This window comes from Varroa jacobsoni, unplaced genomic scaffold, assembly GCF_002532875.2.
Source record: "Varroa jacobsoni isolate VJ856 unplaced genomic scaffold, vjacob_1.0 scaffold_226, whole genome shotgun sequence".
Taxonomy (NCBI): domain Eukaryota; kingdom Metazoa; phylum Arthropoda; class Arachnida; order Mesostigmata; family Varroidae; genus Varroa; species Varroa jacobsoni.
Genome location: NW_019213128.1, coordinates 217,490 through 242,391, shown reverse-complemented (window position 1 = coordinate 242,391; position 24,902 = coordinate 217,490). Strand labels below are relative to the sequence as shown.

Below are 24,902 nucleotides of genomic sequence, written 5' to 3'. Positions count from 1 at the left end.
GTTTGAATTAAAAAAAAAGAAAAAAGCAACTGAGTTACAACAACGAAACTGTAAATGTTACTAATGTTGATGACGCTGCGTATGGCGGATGGCCTTTGCGCGATCGCGAGGTCGTCTTAGAATTAGCACGACGAACTTCAACGGAGGATGTTACTTAGGTGTTCTAATAGGTAGTTCTTCCTCTTAACAGGGACGGCAAACAACAACAATGACAGCTACTGCTAACAACAGGTTACTGGTGAAGATACATATTCATCTATAGTGCAGCTTTTGACGTTGTCGATCATCATCATTCCGAAGTAAACCATTTTTCTGCCTCTCTGATCGGGTTTTTCTCATTGCATTGGTGGGAGTGGCGGGTAGTTCGGCTGGCTGCGATGGCATCTGTGCCGATGGTTAGATCGGACTGCGGATCAAGTGCAAGTTCATATGAACAGACAAAGGAACGGTAAGCACCGGTTAAGTACTTGAAGTTACGTAACGTATTGCATAGCTAGCTAACGGATAAAGTTCACTCATTGCATCAGTGAGCAAATTCGCTGAATCCTGTTTGCGATTACGATGTGCGTGGTTAGTAATGGCGACTTTACGCTGTAACGTGTTTCGCATAGGGCTTTTTACACTGCAGTATCTATATATATGATGCGACGTTGGAAGATCACACAATGATTTCTAGCTGATTAACCAGTAAATGATAGACGCGCATGTTTATGAGGTTTAACTTAATTAAGCTTGCATGATTAGGTGGTCAGAGGGCCGTTTTTAAAAGTTCACCTTTCGAGTGTTGCTTGTGAATGGTGATAGATAGAACTATGCGATCATATATGATTTATCAATATTGCATGCAAGATACCCACCCCCATGACTTTAACCGAGTTGTATATTTCTAGGTTATAATATTTATTAGGTAGTGGGTTGTCTCTGAGGCATAATTTATAAAGCTTACGTCCCATATACGTACATTTTCACCTTACATACATAACGTAGATAGATGTGACTGATTGCTTTTCTGGGGTGTTCCGCGGCTATTATTAGTACCATTGTGCATTTGCCCTAGCCCTATCAGTTCTTTCCTCTTGTTTTTCTTTACCCTTTACCAGATTTCTTGTAGAGAAGACCTACGCTCAAACTATATACGCACGTACTTCCGAAAATGCCTTTATGCTCCACAAAGCCGCTACCGATAACTACATGGGCGGTCCAAGCTATTTCGTCTAGTTGCAATCGGCTACGCTATGTGACGCAACGCTGGGCAATAGCGCAGATGCCCTCACAGTGGTCGGCTTTTCCGTACGTGCGTATATCACGTACGTGGGTTTCTTTGCAACATCTATGAGGGCAGATGCACGTTTCTGCCAACAAAAGAAATATCTAACTAAACTCGAATGGGTTTATTTGTTTATATTTTGATCTGAGTGGGTCTCTCGGACAGGCCTGGGCGGCAAGTTGGGGAAGCCATTTTTGAGACAAAAGGTACACTGTTTTTCATTTGTTTTAACGTTGCTTGTGCTTACTTCATTTGCGGTTGATACCCTATAAGCTGGCACAAGTCAGAGTGTAGCATTGTCCGGCGAAGCAGCCGCTGGCGGCAGAAGGACTGGGCACCAAAATCGTTGCGATAGCTGTAGTCGCAGAGCTTTGGCAACGCGAGGCCGGCGCAGTCGAGCACAACGAATTGATCTGAAAACGCTTCCTGGTGAGGTATGATTGGTTAGACGGTTGTTTAAGCATCTAGCCAAAGCATATGTCTGTTGTTAGGTGACCTTACGAGCGGGAGCTCAGGCGAAACGGAACCCAAAGGAAGGATTGGCGCCTTCGAACAAAGCAAAAATCGTTCTCTGTGGTAAGACTTGAAAAGAAACTGTATCTGGTTGAATTTTTTCTTACAATAATGACTAGCGTTTCCTCGAGATAATACAGACAGGTTTATGACCTTGTAATGTGTATTAGACCAGCCAATATGCACTTCTGTCGTCTTCAGTCCCGAACTTCAGTTGTTTATTTTTATGCAATTGGCCACTTTTATTTTTCAGTCCTCTGATTTTCGGAGTTAACCGACAGGTCAGTGTTTATGCTTTTCAACTGAATGTACCGTAAACGAACGAGCCGTAAACGTTTGTCAATTTACCTGGATCTCTACAATGCTTTGAAAGGACTTTATTCTCTTTTTACCGTATTCGAAAAAGTTCTAGCTTCATTCTGTTCTTAAACGATCTCGTATTTGTTGCTCCGCAGTGGTATTCTATGTTAAATGAGTTCTAACACGTATGCCGGTGAAGATGGGAAAGCGCGTCATGATCGGATACCGAAGATTGTTTCGGTGCTTTTCGACAGCTGACGTTGCCTCACTGGGGACGCTATAGATAAATATCAACCCTAATTGAATCGTGAAGACGGTTCAAAATAAAATCGTGCAGCTAGCTTCTAATACAGTTATAAAATTGATATTACATTACTGATAAAATGTGCAAAAAAAACAATTTACAAAATGCCTACTTAATAAGATCTTGTACCAGTTGATGCTACCTAAAAAAATATCACCACTGTTTTTTCGCCCTTCTCTGCTCCTCAGATGACTACTATCAAACGACTTTTTTCGAGACAGGACCAAGTATAGGTACATTTTTGGCCGAGAAAAAGGAACATCGTCTCTGATTTTGTCCTAGTTGACCTTATAGAAATTAGCCCCGCCGCAACCGCCTAGTGCATATTTAAACATCGATTTACAACTATAGGCCCGTAATTGTATGTGGATGGAAAGTATCAGTTCAAATTATACATCTGCAACTGCCCCTTGACCCAGGCCCTCCATTCCACCGTTTTCTCCCAGCGCTCCTCCTCGACATACAATTAAGCCTGGGACTATTGCAGCCTGCTCTAGGGCCCATGGAATACAGCAACCAGTTGCGTTCAAGCGGCAGCTTGCCATGAGCTATTCAAAAAGTGGTGTCATTGCCTACGCGTCATTGGAGTCCTATGTGAATACGTGATATTTACTCATCGTGGGTCTGTTTCATTTCGGCCTGCAACCTGCCTGAGATCGGCCTGGATATAATGTCACATTTAGGGATGATTCTGACGTTGATATGAAATGGAACAATTCAATATTGCAGTAGACTTCTATGGTAGAGAATATAATTAATGAATATTTGCGGATTATCACACCGTAGATAAAAGTAATTTTACGCGTGGCAACTTTGTCACCCTGTTCGTGCGTTAGTGAGGTCTCTGTGTGTATGATTGTATTGTTGGCTTAGTCTAAACTCGAACGAACAGCTTGACCTCAGCTTATTCAAGCATCGGCAATAGAAAGAAGGGCACTAAATGGAAACGCAAGCTGACGCATCTGACCGCTTAGTTGCTAAGTGGTAAATGGGCAACAGTTATGATGAAGCGCAATAAACGTATACTTCGATGAATACCGTCTTTAGTGGAATGACAATTGGGATCTTCAACGACTAACCTTCGTTTTGGCGAGAACATTTTCTTAACGGTTGTTATTAAGACGTGTAGTGTGTTTCTCTGCGTTTATGATAATTTAGCATGATATAATAGAATGAAATAAAGCAAGAATTTCCATCGAATGTTTTTCATCGCCCATAAACAGCGCGGAAAAAAACCAGTACACGCAATCAATATCCGTACCTCCTTTTGACAGAAGCAAGTGTTCGCATATCAACGTCATAACTGCGTTCTTTTTTAATTATTTTCTTTATATTTATTGAACGCTTTCTCTGAATTAACACTTATTTAGAACATGTCCAAAACTATTGGCATTATATGCGCGAATCAGCTGGTATTAGTTACGTATTGTTTTGGGGTTTCTCATACCCAGCTAACCATTACACTCAGCGATTCTTTTGTCGTTTGACCTTCGCTGCCCTAGGCCGGCAATAAGGACGAGGTCGTGTAATTCAACAACATGTAGTATAAAGAGATACGTATATATATATATATATATATATATATATATATATATATGTATATATGACGGTCCAAATCACTACGGTATGTGTAACCATCGTTGCTCAGCTGTCCTGTAATTGAAAGAGTTGGCAGGCTTCTTCCTATATTGACCGAGATGGAAACCTGGACTTAGTTTCTGTAACCACAAATGAGTGTTACAAGAGTGCAAGGTGAACGCTTACAAACGAGTAGCGGTGGTGTGAACGTACACAGCTTCGGCGGAGTGATGAGTCTGTTTTGGTAGATTTTTGAAAAGGTTGTTTCGAGGGGCTCGGGGATGACTTGGCTATAGCTTTGGGGTTGATTAATGCTAGATGGTGACGATGACGGTTTTAGCTGCACAGAGGCTTTAAACCTCCTGTGGCCGATGTACAGCTTTTTGAAGTACAGCAGCCATTGGCAGGAGACTACTCCCGATTTGTAACGATAAATGGCGTAGTCCGCAGATCGCTTGCCTCTTAGCCGGATCGGCCTGCGGATGTGCTTGGCTGTGTGGCCTTATATCTACGGGGGATAAGCGTATGCACGACAACGTTGGTAAATTGGTCTGCAGGATTTTGTCATAGAGATCGAGAGAAAGGGGAAGAAGGGTGAGAGCCAATCCGTGACCTGGAAGCGGTTGCTGTTAGCCCATTGCTATTGGAAAGGCCAAGGTTGACCATCTACTAACCCTCGTAGCTATAGGCAGACCAGCTTATGACAACTGTATACCTATAAGCCTATAGTCGTTCGTATACATGCAAGGCTATATTGCAGGCAGCATAGAACGGGCAATGCCACATTATTGTGACGGATAATGATGCCTGTAGATGTCTGAAGCATGCTGAATCTTTCTGGCTTTTCTTCCTTACGTATGATGCGAAAACACTACGCGAGCTACAAAGATCGAACGATCAATTTAATCGAATGTTCACGAAACAGCGAACCCAATAGATTGCAAGATGCCCTATAATCAGTGATGGGCTAGTCCTCTACACGTTGCACAGACAACCGCTTTGTCAAAGATCACCGCATATATACGAATGTAAAAGTTCCATGACAAAGGCTGAGCTATTGGAGGAAGCAATCGTGTCTGCAGCAGAAACAAGCGCTGCCTCTTACTTGCTATCGGCGTGTGTATTATTAGCTTATTTTCCTGCCTACTAATTATTTACTGAGTAAAGTTCACACGTTTTTAAACTTTGACCACATGTACTTACTTCGGAGTGTTCGTGGAAGCCGAAAGCCTCAACGTAGCATGAGAACGTTGGCCGAGCTACTGCGGCACGAAACAATTATTATTTGCTCGAACTTCTTCGTCTATGTTGGTATCATTCTGTGAACCATTTGTGTTCAGAGTGAAATTCTGTTGGCTTAATTTATAGGATCCCGACTACTAAAAATGTTATTTCGCTCGAACGTGCACCTCAGAAGAGAAGATAACACGCTAGTTTTTGCGTGGCGTTCATACCGTTAGGCTGTTTCGTAACCGTCGTCTGCCACGTACTGATTATACAATCGCAAAGTTAACTGTCTTAACGTTACTTATGCTTGAGTATTCGAAAAGTTCTTCATTTGATTGTAACCGATAAATATAGACTTGGAGTCCAAATTAATTCTTTGCTAATAATAGGTACCCAACGGCTGTGACAAGGAATATGTTCAAAACGAAAACGTGACGCGATAAGCTGCGCTAAGTAACTGGGTGTCAATGCGTAAACATTCGCCCATAAACCCATATGTCTTTGTGCAACCTTTTACCAGTTTATGCTTAGCCTAAAAGCATGATTATGTTGGGTGGACTTTACACTAACTACTGTATTATAGGTTCCTTTTGTGTTTGTCCTCTATTTAAGCCTGCGTTTAATGTGCAACTTAAGTTTTGCACAGCAATCGCAGGCGCATCCCTGCCCAGTATCACGATCCTGAAGAATCAGTAAAGGCATAAACATTATAAAAATTGCACAGTTAAATGCGTTCGCAGCCCGTTTAAGGCCTTTGTGACCTATCCTATGGCTTATTGATAATATGGGCAAATACAACAGGGGCTTTACGATCCAGGTGCACGCAGTTAGCATCGTCTGTACGAAAGATCAGGGCGACCTGAAAGATCAAATACAGACCTTTCTATCGTATGCCCACTCATTACCACAGTACATCAGAATAGTATCTATCCATGTAGGGGTTTAATTCGGGGAATTTCGGTTGGTGTTTTTCCATCGATTCTGTTTTTAGTTACAATTTAACTCGTCATGTTGCTAATACTGTAAATGATTTTACCCTCCTTTTCGAAAAAAAAAACTGTTTGCGGCTGAACTTACATTGAAATTTATTTAAATATAATTACATTCTTCAAACAATTGCAATATCCGCTATGTATAAGTTATGTAACTGTGTACTTTGTGCTGCCGTGTACGCACACTCACATATCCGGTGTTCTATTGATATAAACAGCAAACTCTAGACCAATCCAAAATGTCATGTGGAAACACATTTCAACTAGCTTGGAGTCTTTCTTACATTCAGTGTCCCAAATAGATTTTCTTCTTCCTTCTAACTGGCCCGCTGGTTAGCTAGAGAGATAGATAGGGAGGAAGAGACCATCAAGCGCTTATTATTTTACTCTGCTTAACCCTGGCTCAGACCTTTACAGCGAGTAAGCTTTGTAGGCCTAGAACAGGCTGAACAGACTTAAAGCGACAAGCGCTATAAGATACAGAAGCATAGTTAGGATCCGATTAAGCACTCCGTCACAGTTGCTAACAGAGTTTCTACACATGTTTTAATAATCTAAATTAACTTTCATAATACCATTAGCAGAGTCATGGCGTTTTTACGATCCTACAGAACTGTCATCAGAAACGTACGGTTTATAGCTGTCATAGCAGTAGACCTTTCATCAATAGCCAGTGTCATCAGATAAAGTAAATGCTTTTCCCACTAATAATATAAAAATAACCAAACGAAATGGAATCCGACTGGGGATAGATCATCGTCGGGGTCTGATCGACTGTCTATACGACTAATAGGCTATATCCGGTTGCTGTTCAGTGCTCAGCCACTCCACTCTTCAGTCTCATCTTGGATGTCCCCAAAAATATTAGAACAAGTTGCCCTTGAAGATCATCGTGTGTGGGCAGACACTTGAAAAGAGTTTCGTTTAAATGACTGAGTATCTATACATGTGTGCACGTCTATTGCATGGACGTGTGTCTGTGACGATTCTGGCATGGTGATGTACAGGCTTGCAATGCACTGCTCCTTGTAGCATTCTTCGTACGTTCAGCGACCTGTTTGCACAAAACCATAGATGCATTGAATTGTTGCCTATCGGCTACATAGGCAATAGGCAGGTACATTCGCAAAAGACTCTGTAAATGTGCAGTATAGGTTTTAATGTAACTAGCATGAGAACCGTAATATCATCGATATGAGATTTTACGTATCTTAGATGAGCAGTAATAAGGGATCACATACTGCTTTTATTTACACGAAAATATGTGCACAGATGTGATTGGAAAACTCCACGATAAGTCACTATTAAATAACCTAGTGAAGGATGTTAACGCCGCCTTACCCCTCCGAACTTTAAAAAAGATGCTTTTAAATTCCTTTAGGGAAGATTGTTGGCAGCATCAGGTTTATTGTGTGACTTCTTTTTCCCCAGAACACATACACAATGTTAATTTATCGAGGAATTTATACACTCGATGATTACAAAACATTAGTATGAAGATTAATGCTATTCATCAATGATAGGAGACCTCGTCATGGCCAAATTCATATCAGAGATGTGTCTTCAAGGGATGGCATGACAACTTTTGCATGTATCAGGTACAATGTATTCTGGCATGGTTGGTAAGATTTTTTTTACCCGATGATTAGGTATCAGAATGGAATAAAATGTGTGCACGTATCAAACGCTTGCTATATCCAATAATGATTTTTTTTTGCTTTTTTTTTTCTATGATACAAATGTATACAGCTAAATATCGGATGGCTTTGATGAATGCACCGGAAAGCGCCTGTACACAAGCGTCTTCCTTCTGTTTAGCCGGTTGTCGCCTATTATAGCAGTATTATTCGTTGGCTGTAGCTAATTTCATCATGTTTCAGGTGGTCGCACAAATACGTGGTGCCAACATAACACAAGGGCCTGGAATAGAAAACAAACTGAAACAGGAAAAAAGACAGCGCGACAACGAAAACATCGAAGTGGAAATAGGATCACAAACTGAGCGATCAGATTCATAGAAAATAGGACCTATCGAAAACGAGCTTCGAGTGCCTCTACTTCTACATTCAGCCCCATAGAAACGTCTGCGGCGAAGCGGAAAGCGGACAGGGCCCACGGATGTACGTTGAGAAGAGTGGCTCTGCTAATCCCTTGTCCCGTCACCCACTCTTCCCGAGGCGATTGTTAGGCAGCCTGACTGATACTAAATACGCATTGGCTAATAGAACAAATTAAAGACACGTAGTCTATTACCTACGTAGTCTTCCAAGTACCCTACTCCTGAATATGCGAAATCGGCAGCCAACGAAATTGTAATATCCATCGGCTGAAGCAGTAACAGCAGGCAGAATAGGACGTAAAAAACTACGATTCTTACCATCAGATTGTACTACACACTAGGGAGGAAGAAAGGGATGACATCTTGACCATGTTCTATGCCCCAGCTAAGCTAGCTGCATAGATCTAGAAGAGACTAAACGAGTCGAAAAGTTCCCCCATCATCGGTTCCCGTCAACTCGCAAGAAATTTGCAAGCCTGCAGAGAAATAGATCATAATCCGTTAACTAGCTAATAGAATAAATGGAGCTGAAGATCTAACACTGATTAGAATACAAGCAAACGAAACTGGCAAGCTGAACGCGATGGGTTGTCAGCAGACAAAGATCCGCGAACTTAGTGATGAGGACGTCGATTTCCTCAAGACGCACACCAAATATGATGAACAGACGATCCGGGAATGGTACGAGGGTTTCAAGGTGGATTGTCCCTCTGGTCGACTTTCGCGCAAGAAGTTTATAGACATCTATCGAACTTTTTTTCCCACCGGCAACCCCGAGAAGTTCTGCGATCATGTGTTCAGGACGTTCGACACCGATAACAGTGGACATATAGATTTTAAAGAGTTCCTCATGGCAATCGGTATTACGGCCTCAAGCTCGGGAGAAGAACGCCTCAAGTGGGCGTTCCGTATGTACGATATCAACAATGATGGAGGCATAGAACTGACTGAAATGACCAAAATCGTAAAGGTAAGGAACATGATCAGAGATCTGCTTCGATACTTGATGTATACATACGATGCTCTGGTAGAGCTGTTCAGAGAATGTTCCTCTTCTTTTGTTCAGTACATAATTAATCCAAATTCATCCATTAGTCACAGCCTGAGTATTATGCATGAGCCGTATCTGTTGCTTTATATTTGAAACGATTCTTACTGTGCCACTGTGGATGGACCTCTGTCAGTGTTTAGGTAATAGCTTAAAGAACTATATTTTGTTATGATTCTTTTTTACAAAAGCCGCTATCGTAGTTAAATAGTTGATTCTTTCTTCATTACCTGATTAACACTAACTAACCTCGTTTTTACGTATCGCTTGATTTTTCTGCGTAACGCTATGTGACTATAGGCATTATACGATATGCTTGGACCGGGCACCTCGGATGAGTCTCCCGAAGAACGCACAAAAGAGATTTTTCTCAAGATGGATAAGGATGGCGACGGGACATTGTCAGTTAAGGAATTCGTAGACGGCTGTCTGCTCGACAAGAAATTGGCTGCGCTTCTTACGGCAAACAATGGCGCCACCTAACCCATTAGAAAAGGCCGCGCCCTTTTCCTCTACCGACAACTATTATTTTACTGATATAACTGATACGTGCTCTTGTGACTGGTATTTTATGACGACTCGCTCTGTTCTGGTTGAGAATAAAACTTAGACTTCAAAACGTTTTACAGAAGTAACACAAGAAGGGAAAGATGACGTCGGTATATTCGGCTCGTTGTTTTAGTACGAAGTTTAGTCGCTATAAGGGCTCATCGAGCTGAGTAGTCCTAACGCACCGGATAAAACCCATAGAACACAATAATCTTTATGTTGATATTACAATATAGTCCTGTGTTAGGATGACCGATCACCGAATATGACATAGCCTGATGAAAATATAGTGGAAATACGAAAAAAACATCAAATTCAATAATAATAATAATAGTACCGATAATTAACGATATAATAATCATAACATTAAGATAACGTTGTGGCTTGATATCTCATAGCGCGATTTATATCTAGCATGTAGATGTAGAAAGAAGTTATATTATTACCTCAGACACCAGTGGCGATATCGCCGATACGACAAATCGCTTGAATCACAATTTCACTATAAGAAGGTTACATTACAACGTCTTGTGTGACCGCCATGTCACGCACACGATCAGGCAGATTATAATCATAGCAGTGAAACGCAGAAAAAACCCACCGATGGTCAATACGAAAGTGGGTCTGATCTCAGACGTGACTTATCGCGGGATATCGAATGCAGACCGGCCACACTGGACACCACTGGCCAATAGAAGTACCGTCATAGATGTTGTCCTGGCGGCCTGGATCAGATGTTCGGATCACTACAAATGGAACATCAATTTTTATATCATTGTAAATCAATCGTATGCTTGTTGTCGATTCAAGACTGTTTCAAGTAGGATGTCTTTTTTGTGCTATCAATATTAAGAGATAGTAAAATGATGAAAAAAAAATCACAGTATGAATTGTCTGTTTCTATATTTATTGTGTTACAAGACCTACATGTTTTATTTGAGCGTAAAATAAGTAGCGTTCTTCATAAAGAAAGAAATGAAAGATGATTGATAAAAATAATACGGTAGCTAGTGTGCCTCCGTACGACTTCGTATTTAGATATCGAACTTGCTTCTGATTTGAGAACCATTTTTGTGCTGACTACCATACCTGACTTAATTTTTAAGCACATGCGTCCGCATCCGATACTTTTGCCTCCCACGATTACGTACCCACGAGCAACGGTTGATGCGGTTGTAAACAACATTCATAAAAATGATGCCTTAACAGTGGCACGTAGCTATTTTGCAATATAAACAAAACTCAATCGCAAGTGCCTGATACCCATGCACGGAGCTCCTTTCGAACAGAATAGCATGCTCCTACGTGCATAAAAACACTTAATCGTAAAACGACATAACAATTCGCCAGTGAGAGTATCATCAAGGGAATCAGCCTTAAGATTTCCATAAGATCATTCATTAAGATAAGTCCATTTTCATGGTCTAATGGCGTGTGATTTCCTTGAATACAGTATTGCGCTTTGAATCGAGGCCATCTCGTTTTTGGCTCATTGTCGATTGTATAATTTTTTGAAAAACGAGGCGACTTGACTCAGGGGCATCGACCGTCGGTCCGTCGGAAACGGCGATCGCCTGTTTTGAAAGCGCAGCTACCAAAAATACACCTCTGATAAAAGACGCTATCCTTGCTACGATGCTATATTGGATAGTAACAGGATTTCGGCAAAGGCAAACTGAGCGTACCGCAGATAAGGCTCACTCATTTACCAAGTGAGTTGTGCGTATGTCTGTCAGGACTCACTCACTCTAGCAGGTTAGACAAGGATACACACGCACATGGTGATACTTAGCCTTACGTAAATGTCAGGAGCAGGCCACTCGCGAACAAATGCCAACCTGAATGGCCTCATTTCTCCACCTTATTGCAGCGAGACATAAGGTCTGCGTGATAAAAAACTGTGGCAGTGGCGAACTATTGGAGGTAAGGCACCATGCTATGACAACAGCTATCGTTTGGACTTAACCGTTCTGGTGTCTTTTCCCCGTTCGTGGCAAACGGTCAGTCAGTCCTGATGTCTAATCTTAATCAGTTTCATGCTATAGCCGTCGAATGCAAACCGTCAGCCTTCAATCTTACTTCTGCCTTCATTAGTCTTCCTTCCGAAACGATTATTACTCTCACCATCTTACTGGGCCAAGCCTAGACAGCCTAGTCTCCACCTCAGAGACTACAATGGATCAGAGACTCCCAGGCAGACAAGCGGGCTATAAGGGTGGCTTACTGAAGAGTTACAGACTTGAACCAATGCCTCACAGATAATCAACCAACGGAGCAGGTCTCTCTTCGTAGGTCCTAAGCAGGATTCTTGTGTACTTCTTTTTGCGCCCTCAGCATTGTCGTATTGCTACCTATTGGATTTAGGTAGCCAGGGAAATGAGCATAATTAAATGCAAAACGACGGTTTCCTTTCCCATCGTCAGTCTGCTTGAATGCCAATTTGGCAGAGGGCCGTCCTGCAGGGCCTCGTGGATAAGGCAGTGATCGACCATTTGCCAAAGGCTTCATGTAGATTTGTGTACAACTAGCCAGAGATCAGCAGACAGTCTACCATACGATGATATTATTGTAGAGAAAATAAATTCAAAAGCCTAAAACAAAGTAATACCTAATAGGCTGGCATTGGTAGCCTATTATGCGGTTTTCACAATATGTCTAGTTAAGTCCTTGCGCTACAAAAACAAATTCGAAGTTTTCAAGCCTTAAATATGCTTAAGACCCCTGCTGTATTCTACGGACCTATTTATGTGTACTACATTGCTTGATACATGCATTGATATATATACTTATACATTTTTTTACACGCAGATTTTTCAGTTCTTTCAAAAGCGTTGAAAAATTGTTGAGGATCTGAGGCGGCTCAAGTCGATTGATAACCTATTTGAACGAACCATATTTACCGTAATAGAAACATTTCATTTAAACGTTATGAGTGTTATTATCATTATTAAGGTTAACCGTTATTAAGGTTAACAACCGGTCGACAAAGTTGTCGATCCCTAACCTATACACGACAACTCATCTACCCCATAGCGCTCTACATAATACAAAGGTTGATTACGACTGTATAACATTCATACAGTCTCTTGAGCAGTCACTTTCTTTCGTAAGCAAATTTTCAAGTGTCTCCATACTGAAAACATCGACAACAGGTCCACAAGTACAGTAAAATTTAGAAGATTACCGTCCCAGATACATCGTAATACTATATAAATACATATATATCACCTTTAGATTAATTGGCCTTTTTTAAAACGTCTTTATGAAGCACGAATTTTTCTGCCAGAGCAGTAAAAAATTATATCCACGTTAGCGTATTAAAAACAAATAAACAGGCCAATGATATTGGGCTGGAACCCAACCTCCGCACACGGTACGCACATCGTCAAAAAGTGCCGACTAGACGATACGATTAAGTTTGCGCCTTCTAAAACCGACCATCAATTAGTAGGCTGAAAAGGAGAAGTCCTTTAGTACAAGGATATTTACTACGGTTTCTATAACTGCAAACTAGTAACAGCTAAGAAAGTCAAAATTAAATAAAGATAGCTAAGGAAAGAGTATAGCCCTTGCATATAAATATATAAAAGTGTCAGCGCTCTATATTCTATATATATTCTATATATAAAAGTGTGCTCTATATTCTGTTTCTAAAATCTGAACAATATTGAGATTATATGCAGGCGGATGAGGCAGCTCTTGTAGCGATATAGGAAACAAGAAAAAATAAAAATTAGTTTATCGACTGTCCTTCATGTGCCTTTAAATAGGTAGCAGTTCAAACGTAAACCTTGCTACATGCTATATATAGATATATATATACATACGTATATGCTACAATAAGCAGTGAAGGGTACCGTTTCAAGTATGAATAGCTACCATGTCAATCCCGAAACAATGTGGTGCAGGGGGTCAATACTATTTTTTTGGTGAAGGCTTGTTTACGATTTTTAATTACACATATACATACATTGAATATGTACATTAGATTTGACATTTGTATGTGTGTTTGGGTATATATTATGCGTAAGCACAGATAAACATGAAATCTCGCTTGATCTTTAATGATGGTGTTTTATAATTATACTGTCCTACCTGTCTTTTTCTTGTTAAAAACGTCATTAAAATTTAATTAGTAAGAACATCACATTGGTACGAATAACATAATTTACCAATAAATATGAATTTAATATTGTAGTAGCTGTTTTTTTTTCTTATTTTCGGTGATGATTTCCAATAGTAAATGTATTCCTGTTTCCATCAAGCCCATTATGGCATCTTTCAGTAGACAACTATGTACTCGTTGCATCGTGTGCTTAAGCCACATAGGTTATTTTAATGTATGGGCAGGTGGCAACTCACTTCGCAAGACTGCCCAGTGCAAATCCAGTACATGCGACTAAAGAACAACTGCTACTTAATCAGGGGACCATTTGCGCAATACAGAATGCCCCGTTAATCTCCATCGGGCCTCTATTGAAATACGCACATAAATAATAATATAAAGGTGTACTCATTTAGGTATAAACCTTTGCTTCGCAGATTGAAGTCACCTGCGTATAGGAGTGCACGTGACATTTTTGTTTTTACCTACAGAGCAAGTGAAAACCTCTGCAGGATTTCGAATTCGACGTTATTGCCGTTCTCGTCTATGCCTCCTACTTGTATTTTTTCTTCTTCACACAAAAGTATTTAGTATTTCTTCTATTCCTATGGGGAACCATAGCTGTTCTCATGTTAATATGCCTTGTTTGGGTGACGTGTGAAACGTCAGCTCGAACCAGCGAGGTCGGTGCAGTTAGGTCGACAATTGCTTTGTATAAGGTGACACATGGTTACAGCGGCGCCGTTGGGACCGTAGCCTGCGTGTACTGCGTTCTATATATATATATATATATATATATACATATATATACTATAAATTAGAAAAATCCGTTCGTCGAGGAAGCGGATGAATAGTGTGACGACAGTAGGCTTTATTTCATTGACTGGACATCCAGCAGAAGCTCGCTAAGCGAGTAGGATTTATTAGTGACATTACAGCTTTGTGCGAACTGATATTTTGGTGGCAGTTTTGGAAGGACTCGCTAAGTGGCTGTTTAGCTTACAAAAATAAAATGCCACCATGAATGGGTTTAGGCCAGGTAGCCCAATGCCTAGCAAAAGGTTCCACCAGTAGGTAACTCCCGAGTCATTCCATAACGGAAAACCTTTACAAAGCAGAGAATAGGGCGGTAAACGGCGAAAAGATACACGCACGTCCTGCAGAAGTTCCCAAGGGAACAAAAGCTAATTCGCCTCTATGAGGCCTCCTGTAGATACTTCCTACAGGCATTAAACGTACTCTGGACAAAGGACCTACCGTTGGCCGTTATGCCCTCACGCACTCTGTGTGTGGACCTTCGAGCTTGTAACTTGCGGGGTCAAATTCATAGAGCCTAGATTTATGAATGAGTAGAATAGATTTATATATATATATATATAGTCATGCTCTACTATGAACAAACCTGGCAGAATTTAGCCCAACGCTTATGTCCAGAGCTCATCCCTTATCGGGACCGTGTGTCCGATCCAGGTTTGCGATCTTGGTTTGGGCCGCCTCTGCCCCTCGCAAGGATGAGAGAGCAACCTTAAAGTTCTGAACCTGTTCGCACAACCTGTATCAAACGCCTAACTTCGTGATATCGCTGCCCTTCAATTCCACCCCTTCCAGCCTCGTGTCCACTCGAAAGCTGCTACGCTATGGGGTGAGGCTGTTCAAAGAGAACAAAAATGTACACGGCCTTTCAAATTCGAATCCGAACGAAGAGTCTACCAGATAGCAAAGGGGCAAGCTTCTTATCCTTTGAGAACTGTCTCAATTTCGATGTTATATCACTAATAGAAAAGATCGTCGGATTTCCTAGCATTGCGGAACCGCAGACAAATAGTAATTCACGCTGATACTCATTGAATCTTGGTTACTCTGTGTGAAATTAGCATGCGTGTGTTAAAAACTTACAAATTTAATATCACGATTTATGTATATAACGAAGTATAATAATAATAATAGAACAAATAAATGAGAACTTCACAACAGCTGTTACACGCTATAAGCAAAATATGTGGAAGCTACTTAGAAAATATAATAAAGCTTCTTCTGCGTTTTCCTTAATGGCAGTCCTTTGTTGCCTGTTGATGTTGGTTAACTCCTATGTATAATGAAAGGCTCAACATATGATACACTTGGTCAGAAACTCGCCAGCTTGAATCTTGCATCTGTGTAGCCCAACCAAAGAATCTGTAAATCTGTTAACTCAAAGTTACACCGTGACAGATTAACTCACATGCAATCTACTATGCCCAGTGTGCTTTGAGGCTAGCATGAGTCCACTACGTATGTCTTTTTCATGTCATTAACTTACTCGGTGCTATTTATTTGGCGTGACTAACTTATATTAGAGAAACAGCGCATTGTTGAAACACGCTGCTTTCAAACATACAACCAAAACTTAAATAGGTTGACGAGTAATGGTTCAGGCTTTCAACGACACATGTGGATCAACTTTTGGTTTTCGGTGGGGCCTCAATAATTGCGAAGGCACCAGCGACATGCTGTTCGCACTTGTGGAAGCCCCAGCGCCAGTTTAATTATCGGAGTATATGAAACGGGGGCCTACCCGCGAGAGGCTTCTAGCGCGAAATTTGTGTTCGTATAAATTTTACTTAGTCTCGACAGAGTGAAAAAGAGTGCCATCATCTATATCAATATGCGCTGAGTTCATATTCTCATTAAAACTGTGAAGGTCTTAGACTGTTTTCGGCTGCGGCCGACCAGAATGTTATGGGACACGTACAGAATTGCGGTGGTGCATGATCGAGAGTTTGCATTTATAAGTATCAATCAAAGAAACGTATGTAATAGGAAGAAATAGACTACAGAGTACAATTTTTTCTGCTAAGCTTGTGTTTTTATGATTACAGATAACTTTGCGTATTATAAATTGTGAGAAAAAGCTAAGGCACTTCTCAGCTATGGCCTTTCAATCTGTTGTTGCGTACAGGATCCACTTTTAACAAGTGTATTGTAGAATGGAATTAAGCTTTCTCACCCGCAAATAATGTCTAGACCCCATTGGAGGTAAACTATTCAAGAAAACATCTTTGGGTTTATATAATAACGTACTTATTGTTATGGAAAAATTAAATTCTTTAACAAATCGATTACTGTCCCCATTGAGCATGAGAGAAGTTGGCTGTTAGGTTCTGATTCTGACTCAGCAGAAATAGATTCGGTGCCCTGATTTTAGAAGTGGATATATGTCCATCACAGGTGTCCGATACGACGTGTATCTTCCATATGAGCACGCTATAGGACAGCTTGTTAATGATACTCCTGGTGTACATTTTCCAACATTTAATCAATTGCCGATTCCGAAATCATCGGATAGCTGATAGTTCATAAGAACTTTTGTATTAATGTATGGATTCCTGAGAAACAGATCTAGATTTAAACGTGTGTGTGTGTGTGTAATTTTGTCAAATAAAAGTAATCGTTATTATGTTGTTACAATTTAGTAAACTACAGCGCATCGTTGAATAATCGGTCCCATATTGCCGTATCCGGTTGTAAGTACAAAGTTTGTCCTACATAGGAAACCTAATACATCAGGAACGCTTTCGGCAGCTGGGAACTGAACCGGGCCTTATAGTCTTGGAGGCATGTCAGACATATGGAAGTGGTCGATCGACTGGCATTCAATGCTTTCAACCATTTTTAACTTCGTCATAAAGCACAACATCTATTTGTCTGGTCGATTCACAATGCTTCTTCAACTGGCTGTGTGTGTCGTGGACTATCGCGCGGATCGGATAAATCAGAACTTCGAAAAATTAGATTTTTTTAAATTCCACAAAGCTAAATATGCAGCTATATGCATCCAGAGGCTGTCGCAGTTTCATACCCGTCTAAGACGCCGATGAAATGACATCACTATATTTTTAGCAAAGGAAAAACGACTCAACTTTTATGTCTATAGTTGTCATAACGATCGCTATGTGAACATAAGGTTACAATAAAAATAAATGTCTAAGCCTGAATTTCTCCTCAGATATCACTCGCCCGGCAAATTTTACGCTAAAAAATTGAATTCCCAATCTGCCACCTCGTAAACTCAAAGATAGTCATCATTATGTAACCAGCAGTTAGGCTCCGTGACAGCGTTGCATACGAACTTCGTACCGGGCGAGCAGGCCGTAGACACGCGCATTCATTATTCATTTACGTCTTTTAACAAATTTTTTGGGGAGTCTCTACCCCCGCTAATAGTGTTTCCCCAATCAATAAGGAGTGTGGGTCGTGAAGTTTTCATTAAGAATGCTGTTTGTTAATCTATGACACTTATGCCTAGAAAAATGGTGCGCAGCTGAGCTCAGCAGGGATTTACTTGCAAGTCAGGTGACGCTGACTAGCTACAACCTAACGGACTACTACCGCAAAAGTGGTCTGCTCTCAAAATAGTCTCGACCGCGAGTACATTTTTTATTGTTTGCCTTTATTTAATGGTATCTAATATGTTCTATTTATAATTTTTCTAGCCAACCGGTTCTGGTACGTTCTACAGCAGTCTAGCACTCTGTTTATAACAGATCCTGTTTTTGCAATATAGCTTTGATATTTGTGCATAGAATGGAAATCCTGTCCAAAGCATACGTTTCCTATTCGAGTATATGAACTGCCTGACAGTCGATGAATATTCATTCCTAAAGGAAGCGTGTTGAAACACGGTTGTATTGATGTTTCTGTTTACGGCCGTTGTAAATTATCCGGGTCTAGACCGATCTCTAGACAGAGCTCTAAACGTCTTTACTGGCTGCACAAGAATGTTTAAAGGATTTTCTAATTTTCCTATCGCAGTTAGATAAGAAGTCAATTCATCGGGTTTGCCCATAAGATACTAATTGGTATTTGTTAAATGGCCATCCCAAACGGAATTTGAAATTCGAAACAAACGGAACTTAACGGGTGGTTTAACAATGTAAATTTTGGTTAGAAGTCTACTTAGTTAGTTACTTCGTTTTTGGTACAAACTTCCTGGCAGTTTCGGTTCATATCTGTTTCCTGAAATTTCACCGATTATCCATATGTTAACTATCGGATAAACTTCTCTCGGATCGGATAAACTCTTATTAATTGATTTTATTATAACAGTGTGCGAACAACGACGAGTCCATCTGTCCTGGCAGCAGATGAGAATTCAGAAATTGTTTAAAGTAGATAGTATATGGTCATGATATGTTCTTATTATTAATTTCAGCGTAAGGATATGTTGTGTTGCAAACATTTTGAAATTTTAATAACACCTACTTTTCCACCTTTACCTTTAGGTTACGAATGTGTAGTCATAGTAAAATAGTATTTTTTGTGTATGAGTCATTAAGGGTGAGATAAATTAAACGGTAGATAACACAGTCGAGCCGTTTTGTTAATAATTGCGAGTTGTTTTTATACCCCCCTTCCCCAGTCCAGGTAGTCTCGATGGAGAAGTAGAAAAAAAATGACTTTCGACAACGGCTCTACAAAAGAGCAACGATGTATATTGTCATAACGTCTTGTTTCTCCAAGAAAATTGTTTTTTTTTTTTTTCGCATTTTTTCTATTAAGAGTTGCAATATAACAATCGTCTGTTATCAGTTTATCTGACGGTGTGACCGCGCATCTCAGCCCGTGTCAAAGTAGCATCATTCCACATATTGATGCAACGCAACTGTAAAAAAATTACCATTACAGATATTATACATAAAATTTATGTCAATATGGCTCAAAATAGGGCTACATGCCATAGAAGCACCAATTGACGGAACATATGCAGTCCTCTTATTAAAATAAATACATAGCTTGCAACCTGTTATTAACATGTCGTCGCCATTTTCTCATTTTCATCGTTTTAGGAATATTCACTACCGCCCGTGCGCGATGTCGATTCGTCGGTACAGCTGAGGCCTTCTGGCCTCTAGGCCCAAATTGTAACAGCTCTTCAGCAGCAAAGACATCAGTGAAGGAAACTTGACTATCGCCTATCAGCGAGCTTGCTGCACATATTGCAGCAGCACAAACAACAATAGCCACAAGCATTATGCCACAATAGCTCGGCAACAAGAAGATAAATGACAACAAGTATACGATATCAACTTTACGTATACAATAACATTCAACAAGAGCAAGAAGCATCACTCGGTTTTTTATTCCTATAATTATATAACTACTTTTGCTGCCACGGACCTCAGGAACCTGGCGTTTTACTCGTACCATTAAATGAATACGTGTGCTAGCGAGCGAGCGAGCAAACGAACGAATGAACAAGAAAATTACACTACGGAAATAGAATATATCCCACACTTCAAGCAAGAGGTTGGTAATTACTGCTAAAATTCGGTAACGCTCACGGACACTTCACGTACAAGTGAGTGGCGATACTGCAACACGTATATTGCTACATGTCGCACTCTGGGACTGCTAAGTATTACGCCTATATGGGTAGTGTCCGCTTCAAGGGAACCAAATAATAAGCATCGCGTTCAGACCTATTTTCGATTACATCAATTGCTTCTATTAACGAATTCATGCTTTCTGGCTAAGGACGCAATTGCAGAAATACGTGCAGATCTGCAACGTCAGACCATCAACGGCTGCCTGCTCTTGCGCCTACCCGCCATCTGCGTCCACTTGGCGTCTCATATATTGCAGGACCTGTCGAAAGACGAGTTCACGACTGCAGCAGCGACGAACATAACAATACCAACTTCAGCTATTGTCAAAACATCATAAATAGGCGTAAAAATAGTATCAGGAAAAACAGCCATCTAAACGGCTGTAATCACAGAACATCAACATTTCGAGTGCATAACCGTCCCTTCATATTACCTAGTATCTAACGCGTTACCATTGTCCTTATCTTGCTCATTATTATCGTTCTGAACTGCTCCATAGCTGCGAAGTCTTCGTAGGTTCTCCAAGCTCTTGTTTAATCTGAATCGAGCCTTGCTTCCGAAACATATCGGCAGTCCCCTCTCAGTCTCCTCTATCTAGCCCTCCGGCATTAATGAAGTCTACTTTTTTTTCTATACAACAACAGTAACTATTGTACTTCGCGTCTTCTCTTGTCTACCAATTTCCTATTATATGATATTATAGTTTACTTCAATATCTGTCGCGAGACGCCCCCGCGTCGCATGCCGCTATCGTTGCGAACTTCGTGATTATTCGAGTTGCAGTAGGCCGACCTTTGCTGCCTAAAAGGCCATTCTAAGCCGGGTGAATTTGTTCACTCCGAAGCGATAACAGGAACAACTAGTATTCATACGTATCCATATGTTAGTAATACAACTATCAATCAACTATTACTACGACTTTTACTGTTTCCCTAAAGAATAAATCTGCAAAAAATAACCAGACAAACCGAAGGGACTAAGGAAGGGCCAACTAACTAGTTAGCACGAACCGAATTAACTGTGCTATAACTTATCATCGCAACAAACTATCCTCTGAAACCAAGAATGCTTCAAGTGTTGTGATTATACATTACTACTACCGCCGTTGAACTTGTTCCCCCTCCCCATCAGCCCTCAAGTTTAACTTCACGTTCAACTGTCGCCACCCAGCCTCTAAGGTGAGTCCTTAGGCTGATACCTTTTTTGATGCTTGTTTGCTTCACCATTCATATTGTTTACAATATAAAGTTGAAGGTATTGATAGTTCTTCTGTCCTTATCACTAAGCATTTTGAGCTCCTATTATTATCTGATTATTGAACGAAGGGTATGCAAGCGCGGTTAATGCATATTTCAAGTTATTAGGATCATCAGTGGTATCGTTTAATTCCTTCTTCCTACCTTTGGTTTACATTCTAGTCATTTAGAATCGACACTAATAGCAACGGGGCTATGTCATTGATTTTAAATGAAGGGCTTTTTCTTCATAGTAACTTAGCCTGATCTAGTATGTGCTTGTGTCCATGTGCTCCCAGCTGGCCAACGTCCCTTAAATTTAGTTCTCTACAAATATGTAAATTCTTCAGTTATTATATATTAAAGGAAGACATGCCTGCTGTTAAAGCCTAGCTTTTTGCTGCGCCAAGGCTTTTACGATACATATACTACTGCAAATATACGCGGGCAAAAAAACAAAGGGGTAGACACGAAGCCTTATCTCTAGGCCAAGAGATATAGGTTAACGTCAGCCTTGTTTGCATTCTCGAAGAGTGCGCTCAAATGAAACATTCCCCTTTTTAAGCTGTTTACGTTGAAGGTTTCCATAGATAAGCTTTTCTTTTGTAATGCGTTGCTGTGCTTTAGAATGCCGCTAGGACCCACTGAGCGTCCTTAACGGGTTTCCGCTCTGAGCGCGGTTGTTGGCGGCCGCCACCTGTCGTGTGATCTTCTCCCTATAGACATAAACAGTTTTCGTACTTCAATTAGTAACCATGGTCGGTGGCAGAAAGTCTTTAGTACGTCTGTTTTTCTAGCTATTCTCTTAAATTGCAAAAAAGTTTTTTCCGCACCATAGGCCGATAAATTTCAAGTGCTCGCCATAGTTTCACTGCTCGACTGATGAGTAGACGTGGGCATTCCTTTGAAGTTGTCCATAATTACACGTTCTTCTTTCAATTGATTCAAACTAGGTCAGTAACTGATTTTTCTTTGCTAATAGGCAGTTCCGAAATCTGGAAAACCTCGTTCCTGGTTAATTTTTATATCTGTTCATTATAGTTCGCTGAGAGTGAAAAAAATCGTTATCAGATACAATAAAATTGCTAAAGTTCCGAAAAGGAGGACGTCTAATTCTCTTCTTTTTCCCTCCATTATGCCCACCTGGTTCATTTAAATCTCGTGGTGGCCTTTATCTAATGTACAATATAGGGCACATTTTATAGAAAAAAAAAAGACCTAGATCCCTACTGTGTAACGCTTCCTTTAATGCTTTATTTCATCTTCAAATATTTGACGACTAGATATGTTTTTGTGTGTGTGTCGATGTTTGTATAGCCTACTGCGATTTCCTTCGTGACTACCTGAAGATCAGCGTTTGTAGACTGCGTGCTCTGCCGGTGACAACGTGCGTTTCGGCGAATCAATCAATGCTGACTCGGTATTAACGCACAGACACTGAAATAGAGCTAAAAACTACTGCAAAAAAAGCATTAGAAGTGGCACTTGTGTATAATCACCCATCGTCATCGAACAAATCATTACCGCGGTAATCCTCGATTACTTCGAACACAACAACAACAACAACAACAACAACAACCAAATACGCAAGAGCTTTAATGCAACTTCAAAACAGAAGCGCTATTTGATAAACACTTGAAAAACCTCAGTACCTCATCACGACTCAACCCAAGTAACCTTGCGACTAACCGCCTAAACTGTTCAATAAAGCATCTCGACGTAAAGGAATCGTATCAGAAAGGACGCATATAGCCAACATTCTGCACTGGTATTATTATTGTCATCATCATTGCTATTCATTACCGGCAGTCAAAAGAATCAATCATTAGCGCTTTTACAGCACGTTTGTTAAGAAAAATACACGTCGGCGTTGAAGCCTGCGTGAAAACTTTCACGTTTCGCGCTGCACGTTTATTTATTATAATTGTTATAATTCTATTAATTGTTAATATAAATTAATATAATACTAGTAATGACTCATCGTTGTTACATCGCAGCTGAAAAAAACATCAACAAGTATTCATGGAAACTGAGTACGGCGCACTCAGCCGCATCATCCCGATGATTATCAGCACGCGATTCGTGCTGAAGTGAATGAAGCACACGCGATTACTGATTGAACGTGTGAAGTACATTCGACGTGGTCAGCAGCTTATCGAATAGTGCAACAGGTTCATTGAACAGCTGTAGCAAATCTCGAAAAGCAGATAATAACAGCTAAGCCGATAACTAATCGACAAAAAAGATAGCTAACGGACAACAGGACCAATAAAGGCAAACGACCAAGGCCAAGTATAGTAACAACAAAACCTGGGTTACCTCTTCGCTTTCCTCTCAGTTTACACACAATGGGTAAGCATAACAGCAAGCTGAAGCCCGAAGTGCTTGAAGACCTGAGGCAGAACACGGAGTTTACGGACGCCGAGATACAGGTGAGTGAATAAAACGACAATGGTACGTATTTGCATTATAGAAACAGGAACATCATGGATGACAGTATTACGTAATCCACTGTGACTCGGCGATAGTGAATCTGAAAGCGGTGACAGACTTAAAGGGCACGTGAACAACGTCAAGGATTGATGTTTCCTTTATTATACCGGCGTGTTGTAAACATGATTAGATTTGAATATTGTGTCCCGAACGTCAATTTATTAAAACTTTTTATATTCGTTTCATTATCTACATGTCTATCGCGCAGAGTTTTTCTTTGTTTTGACGTGTCGCGACGTAAAACTTTTTCTGCATTCATAGGAGTGGTATAAAGGATTCCTGAAGGACTGCCCCTCGGGCCATTTGTCAATCGAAGAGTTCAAAAAGATCTATGGCAACTTCTTCCCGTATGGCGATGCGAGCAAATTTGCAGAACATGTGTTCCGCACGTTCGATGCCAACGGTGACGGATCGATCGACTTCCGGGAGTTCCTTTGTGCGCTCTCGGTCACTTCCAGGGGCAAACTCGAGCAGAAGCTTAGGTACATACCTACCTATATATACATATATAATACTTATTAATTAGAAATAATAATGACGATTATAATCGTAGTAGCAGCAGTAATTCAGTTTACCTACACTACCGTTTTCAAATTTTGTAGTAACAAACAAAGAAGTAGTTTGTTACGCTGATGAAAAAGTGTTATGATACATCACTATATTAGTATTTCGGATAAGGGTCGTGCACGTTTTAATGCAGAACTTTTACCATCATAGGTGGGCCTTCTCCATGTACGATTTGGACGGCAATGGCTACATCTCGCATCACGAAATGCTTGAAATTGTCACCGTAAGTATAGTAACGAAACTACATGTCAAACGTGTTATGGGAACGGACCATGTATGTTTATACCGTTATATGACAAA

General features: G+C 40.5%; 2 protein-coding genes across 9 annotated transcripts in view; both read left to right on the top strand.

Moving 5' to 3' along the window:
- The window catches only part of LOC111273783 (neuronal calcium sensor 2), a 46,551-nt gene extending 32,517 nt beyond the window's left edge, over nt 1-14,034 (top strand). For 2 of the 5 annotated variants that reach the window (XM_086973629.1, XM_086973628.1), the window contains exons 2-4: nt 191-448; nt 8,062-9,210; nt 9,589-14,034. In XM_086973629.1, the coding sequence (XP_086829755.1) occupies nt 8,824-9,210; nt 9,589-9,771 (570 nt within the window). In that variant the 5' untranslated portion in view covers nt 191-448; nt 8,062-8,823 and the 3' untranslated portion in view covers nt 9,772-14,034. Of the gene's footprint in view, nt 1-190; nt 449-1,758; nt 1,844-8,061; nt 9,211-9,588 lie in introns of all 5 variants that reach the window. The other 3 variants (XM_022855731.2, XM_086973627.1, XM_022855730.2) reach the window with 2 other exon arrangements.
- Nca (neurocalcin homolog) overlaps nt 1-24,902 on the top strand; it is a 66,898-nt gene that overhangs the window by 32,497 nt on the left and 9,499 nt on the right. The window contains exons 2-7 of one of the 4 annotated variants that reach the window (XM_022855727.2): nt 19,768-20,227; nt 20,456-21,485; nt 22,860-22,962; nt 23,540-23,974; nt 24,297-24,517; nt 24,753-24,825. In XM_022855727.2, coding sequence (XP_022711462.1) covers nt 23,891-23,974; nt 24,297-24,517; nt 24,753-24,825 — 378 coding nt within the window. In that variant the 5' untranslated portion in view covers nt 19,768-20,227; nt 20,456-21,485; nt 22,860-22,962; nt 23,540-23,890. Of the gene's footprint in view, nt 1-19,767; nt 21,486-22,859; nt 23,311-23,539; nt 23,975-24,296; nt 24,518-24,752; nt 24,826-24,902 lie in introns of all 4 variants that reach the window. The other 3 variants (XM_086973626.1, XM_022855729.2, XM_022855728.2) reach the window with 3 other exon arrangements.